The sequence below is a fragment of the Merops nubicus genome, unplaced genomic scaffold (genome assembly GCF_000691845.1).
Source record: "Merops nubicus isolate BGI_N331 unplaced genomic scaffold, ASM69184v1 scaffold2967, whole genome shotgun sequence".
In the NCBI taxonomy this organism is placed as follows: Eukaryota; Metazoa; Chordata; class Aves; order Coraciiformes; family Meropidae; genus Merops; species Merops nubicus.
Window position 1 is genome coordinate 41968 of NW_008619393.1, and position 6833 is coordinate 48800.

Genomic DNA, 6833 nt, shown 5'->3' on the forward strand with positions numbered 1-6833 from the left:
CATCCATGAATTAAGAGAATCCTTAACAAGAACAAAAGTTCATTATGTAAATAAGAGTTTGCAACTCAAGTCACCTAGGATCAATCTTCCTTTACTCTTGATTTAAGAGCTGCAGAAAACTGAAAGCATAATCCCCGACATTTCACTGTACTTGCTTGCCCTCTGGATATGCCAACACTGCAAATAACTGGGAAGAAACTAATCACTCTACAGGTTTCATTGTAATTTAAAAATACCCAAAGCACCTCACTAGTACATCTACATAGCAGTATAAATTGGTCTATTTTGTAAATGGTTTCATCTACCTGTCTGTCAGCAGGGAGATAAAAAAGAATACTGATAGTATAACTGGGCAGTTATGTAAATTGGACAACTAAACCAATTCCAAATAATCTCTAAGTCTTTTCTCTCACCACAATAACATTTATTACTCCTTCCTTCAGTAAACAACCTCTGGTAGCCATGCAATTTTTTGCAGCTGTCACTAGAAAAGTAGTAAAACAAAAGGAAAGACAAGATTTTAGAACTTAGCATTCCTTCTATGCCTTTTTTTCCTAATTACTAATAAGTTTTAATGTTACTGTTTTTAAGCTACTTGTTATGCATAAATCTGCTATTTCTTTCTAACATACTAGCCGTTATGTTTTAAATACTTCTCTATTTGAGCTTTTATCTTTTTGTTAGCAAAAAATATCCTAACATTTAACTTTTTTCCATAGCAATAATGAAGAATTTACAATCTCTGATAGATAACCTGCCAATACAAACTGGATGTAAACAAGTTCCAATGCGAGTGGCAGTAAGTTTTTTAACTAGAGTTAGTAATTTAAAGAAAAAGGCTTTAAATACATAAAAAGTTATCAAGGCTTCTTGTGAAAAAATGTTTTTATCCAAGAATTACACCACATAGTTAAATAATTCAAATCTGTCAAAAACTGCTTTTAATGAAACATAATCTGACTCATTTTAACTATGTATAAATTTAAGTCAGACAACATATTTGTATCCATTTTCTATAATATCTGTCACTTCTTTACAGTGGCTGATCAAACCTGCCAGTGAAAAACATTTTGAGTAGGCAACTTGTAATACAGCTATGGTTTATTTCTGTCAGAGGCTGACTGCTGAAGTGTGAAAAACTCATTAAAAATCTCACTGTGATCCTGCATTGCAAGGAAAAAAAGAAAGAAAATACTTAATGAAGTGTACACTTAGCCTGAAGCCACATTCATATTCTACTTTTAATTTTACACTACTTCAGTAAGCAACTGAAAGGCAGCAATTAGTCACAGAAATGCTATTCATACTGGTCATACTGGGAGACTAAAGAGGTTAACACTTATTTTATGTTAATATTATGAAAGCAGTGAGGGAGATCAAGAATATAGCCAACTAAAAAGGAAATAAAATAAATAGAAGCATCTCTTACCTTAATCTTAAAACAAGATTCACTGCACATGGGACTTCACTATATTCATCACTAACAGCAGGCTGAGACTATTAAAGAAAAAAGCAGAAAGTCCTATAAAGGGTGCCAAAGGAAAAAAACAAATCCTGAAATACTTGCCATGCTAACAGTTTGAAGTTAGCACAGAATATTTTACACATCTTCTAACTCTCAAAAACCTTTTAAACACTTTCACTAACACAGTCTAAAATATAGCTGATACCAGTAAACCAGCTGTATTTCAACTACAGAGATAAAAAATTATAAGGCTCTCATTAAAGCACGGAGTCTAGAAGCCTTTAATCTACCTTGCATCAAAGCTCTAATAATCTATTAAATAATATGCATACAGTGAGGAGACAAAGCTACTACTCAGTTTATTTTTGTGTAACATTTTTGACTGTTACGGAAGTTTTGCATCCACCCATTGGCAAAGAACTAGTAGCATATCAAAGCAAGCATCACAGCTTGGAGAAGGCCTTTCACAGAGCAAAATCAGGAACACTGCTATCTTTCACGCTATCACTCCTCCCTTGCAGTATGATACCATCCCCAGCCCTCAACTAACATCTATATGAAGTCTCAAGCAAAAGTGTATCCTACATACAGAGTACCTCAGGGTCCTCTACCTTACTGTGATTTCATATCCAACTAGGCATATTGTTACCCCTCACAGAAGCCAATTCAAAGGCTACAGTCAAGTCCACCCAAAATAAAGACCTGCATCATAAGTCTCATTCCAGTTTTCCACATTGAAGTTACTTTAAAAAGCAAACAAAAAACTCAAAATAGAACAAAACAAAAAAGCTGTTAAACAAGATCTGTATTTTATTATCTGTGTATTTTAAACAAAAGTTAAAGAATATATAGAAAATTGTTTTATCACTAAAAGAGTTTTTTTTCTACTTCAGTTAAGTTCCTTCCATTCATATAAACTACTATCTATTACCTATTATTCTTCAAAAAATCTATTATTTCAGTGTTAGTAATATGCAGTCCAAAGACTGAAAAACACACACCAACAGTGACAAGTTAGCTTCAGTTCCAAGTCATCTTCTGGAGCATTTAGGATAACAAAAATCACCAGAAGACTTCAAGCAGAAGCTTTTTTCTCCTTCATAAATTAAGAGTTACCTGTATAAAATGAGTCACAAACTGCAGAATTCTCAATTTCTAAGACAAAAAGATTGCTTGGTGAAATTATCTTTTTTTTTTTTTACATACTCATCTTACATAAGGCATCTCAGATGCTGAAGTGGTACGTAACTAGTTCTGCAACAGGAAGACTGGGGTCAGCACAGGAACTAGCAGGACCAAACCTGGCAAGAAGCTGCTAGTCTTTTAGAAGACTTCTGTGACACCAATGAAAAGCAGAGAATCTAAAATTGCAGATGAAGTGGCAAGGACCACCTGGCCAAAGAATAGGCATTTTTAAAAGAGCACTTTGGCTGTGAGCCAGTAATCCAACTAAGCAATTATTTATAGCAGTGATGCTTCCCACACTCACAGCACAGGGCCATGAAACTCAATACGGTATTTTATCCCTCTGAATTAATCTACTATGCTACAGTACTGAACTATTTTACTGTATGTGGGTTGAAGCATTTTAATTATAAGCTACATTTTGTGATATAAATCCTAAGAATGAAAAGCTTGGAGATTTTCTGGCTACTCCGAAACAGCTATTAGTCTGACAAAAAAGACAGCAATTAGTGTGATCCAGTTATGAAGATTCATTAAAAACAGCCAGATTACCTATCTTAACCAATTCTCCTGGGCATGAATGTAACAGGACTTTAAATTTCCTACCATTTTATTCCCTGTGTACTCAAGTTAATTGTTACAGGCCAGACTAGATACAGCTCCAGCCTATTACATACTTTCCAGACAAGATGCAGAACACCACTCTGGTCTCAATTCACATTTTTAACAATGGAAATTAAAAAATCAAACCATTGGAAGAAAAAAAGAATTTATAAAGACATTTTTACCTCTACGTTCTCCTTTTCTTTTACTCTTCGTGACTGGAAAACAAATGTAGTGAGATAAGAGCTATGCAGCTTTATGCATTAAGGATCCAGACATACTAACAATCAACATTAAGTCAGAATATCTTGCAGAGTGTAAATGTCTTGGCACAAAAATTACCTTTTCCTGAGATACAGCAGCTTTACCTTCCTCGCTCTTCTCATCCATTTCATAATCACTCCATTCCCAGTCGCCATCTTCTGTTTTGTGGAGGTGACCACTGGAACCTGGTACTCGTCTGACCTACCAAAATATGAAGTGTCCACAATTACAGAGACATCTTTATTTTTTTTTTTCAATATTCTGGTTAATCAGCAATTCTTCGTTATTTTTATTCTATATGCTTTCATTGGTTTACGGGAGAAATCAGTGGCATACTGGAATAATATCTGACCTCAGGGGTCATCCTCAAACCAGTGGGAACAGCTAAACTATGCAAAATTCATAGAGGGAAATGGGTTTGGAGATATTTTACAACTGTTTAGGAACAAGCTCAAGTAGGTGATGAACTTATGAACTTACTATGAACTTACCTTGAACTAACCCTTGAAATGAAAAGAAGTTTCCTTCCTTCAAGAAATTATACACAGGCAATGTTGTCCTTGGGACACAAGTCTTAAAAACTTTAATTGTTCTTCTAAAAAGCTTTAAAATATGTAAAGGTGCTAAGGATCATTTCAAAGAAAAATTACCCTTATTAAAAAAAAAAGCACAGCTGTTTGCAGACTGAGAAGGTAGGCAGGCATGCACCACACCAAACCAGTTGGGCAAACCCCTGTAGAGCAAGAAGTCTAACAAGGCTCAATAGAGTATCCAGCAGCTAAATCTGAAAATCAAATACTCTTCTGATGCCATCTTGGTCTTTTTCAGACCCTGACAACAGGCTTGTTTTGCCCCAGATCGTTGAGCAAAACAAAAGAACATCCAACAACTCTTCCCACACCTTGGTACGCATTTATGAGACCCACAAGATAGCCAGAAGCATAGTACAATAAGCGGCAGCCTCACTGGTGTTCAGATTAGAATCAATTTCTCTAATTATTCCACATTACTGAACAAATATACTGTTCCCACTGCACAACTTCAAATGCTTATACAGGTAAGTGCCCCAGCGCTATAAATCTGTAAAGCTGAAAGTGAAACCCTTTGAATTATGAAAAAGGAAAAAAGTTATTCAGGAAAACAGCCTGTACAATGTAAGAAAACAAAAGGAACAAAGCATTGAAGTGTTCACAGCACACAAAAGGGAGACCTAACTTGTCAGAAAAGCAGTTTCAGGCCAAGAACAACTGCCAGAGAAACCATCTAATAAAAACAACTTTTTTTAAAAAAATTTACAGACTAGATAGTCTTAGCTCAAAATTCCATATCTTATTTACCAGTAACCACAGTAACACAGAATAGCCTGGTTCAATTTTGGTTTCAGAGATTCCTGTCTGTGGTGTTTTGATATCTTGCGCTGAGCTATACAGAGCACTGATTATCTGATTAACTTGGTTCTACCATCCAGATGGTTGGTGGCAGCGACGGAAACTCATTCTGCTGGCACAGATACCTTGCATAACAGCTAGATGTGGATGGAAAAAAAAAAAAACAAAACAAAAAATCCCAACAACAACACAACACCCCACAACTGATTTCTGATGGGAAAAAATTACTGCTTTTTCACCATAATGAAGCTCACAGAAAGACTACACTGGTATTAGTCCTGCTGTAAATCACAATGTGAGGAGAGAGACAGCATGAGACAAGTTCCGGATGCTTCTAAATCCCATTAAGTAGAACCTTAGCAAAGTACGCGTGGCATGAAAACAGTGTAGGACACTAAAAGTATAAGCTCATAAGCATCTAGAAAACTATATGATGCTTCTATTAAAACATTTTTTTCAAAGCGGCTTTTCATAGAGAGCTGGGCACTTAAGTTATTTCTCTGCTGGATTCAGACCAAGCACAGTTTGGAGCTGTCTTGTCTGACACCACAACAGCAAGAGCGAGTATGAACTTAGGAATTTCAAAACCTTAGAATCACAGAATAGTTTGGGTCGGAAGAGACCTTGAAGATCACCTAATTCCAACCCCCATGCCATGGGCAAAGACACATTCCACAAGACCAAAGCCCCATCAAACCTGGCCTTGAATACATCCCGGGGGGAGGTATCCACAACTTCTCTGGGCAAACTCATAGTGAAGAACTTCCTCCTAATACCTAATCTAAATACCCTGTTCCAGTTTGAATATATCACCCCTCAAACTATCAGTAGAGACCCTTGTAAAAAGTCCATCCCCAGCTTTTTTGTAGGGCCCCTTCAGGTACTGGAAGGCCACAGTAAGGTCTCCCCAAAACATTCCCTTCTCCCAGCTGAACAACTTCAGCACTCTCAGCCTTTCCCCATAGGAGAGGTGCTCCAGCCTTCTGATCATCTTCACAGCCCTCGTCTGGACCTGCTCCAAGAGGTCCGTGTCTTTCTTGTGTTGGGAGCTCCAGAACTGAACACATTACTTCAGGTGGGGTCTCACAAAAGCAGAGTAGAGGGGGAGAAGCACCTCCCTGAACCTGCTGGCCACACTTCTTTTGATGCAGACTGGGATCTGGTTGGCCTTCTGAGCTGCAAGTGCACACTGCTGGCTCATGTTGAGCTTCTTGTCAACTAACACTCCCAAGCTGTTCTCCTCAGAGCTGCTTTCAATCCATTTAACAAGTCCAGATAGATGACAAAAATCCATTTCATCAGGTCTTACAGACTTGTTCCCCTTTAGATTTCTTAGACGGTCTCAGATTTGATCTTCTCCTACAGTGGTAGTTCTTCATTCTCACAGTCCCTGCCTTGGCCTTTTGTGACTTGGGCAGCATGGCTGTAGCACTTGCCAGTGAAGACTGAGGCAAAGAAGTTGAGTACCTCAACCTCCACCACATCCCTTGTGACTAGGTCTCCTGTTTCCTTCCAGAGAGAGCACACATCTTCTCTAGACTTCCTTTAATCACTGACATAGCTGAAGAAGTTTTTCTTGTTACACTTAAAGTCCCTGGCCTGATTTAATTCTATCAAGGGTTTAGCTTTCCTAGCCTGATCCCTGGCTGCCCGGACAATTTCTCAATTATTTCACCCAGATTATCTGTCCTTGCTTCCAGCCACTGTAGGCTTTCTTTTTCTGTCTGAGTCCGTCCAGGAGCTCCTTGTTTATCCATCAGGTGTCCTGGCATTCTTGCCTGCCTTCCTCTTTGTTGGGATGCAACACTTCTGAGTTTGGAAGAGGTGATCCTTGAGTCCTAACCAGCTTCCTTGGGCCCCTCTTGCTTCCAGAGCTTTATCCCATGGTGCTCTACCAAGCAGATCACTGAAGAGGCCAAAATCTGCTC

General features: G+C 38.0%; 1 protein-coding gene across 1 annotated transcript in view; it reads right to left on the reverse strand.

The window, feature by feature from the left end:
* Positions 1–6199, reverse strand: part of LOC103776254 (STE20/SPS1-related proline-alanine-rich protein kinase-like) — a 41507-nt gene extending 35308 nt beyond the window's left edge. The window contains exons 1-3 of the mRNA XM_008943753.1: positions 6020–6199; positions 3596–3718; positions 1430–1497 (exon numbers count right to left, since the gene is read on the reverse strand). Of these exons, the coding sequence (XP_008942001.1) occupies positions 1430–1497; positions 3596–3718; positions 6020–6199 (371 nt within the window). The remainder of the gene's footprint in view (positions 1–1429; positions 1498–3595; positions 3719–6019) is intronic.
* Positions 6200–6833: the final 634 nt, after the last annotated feature.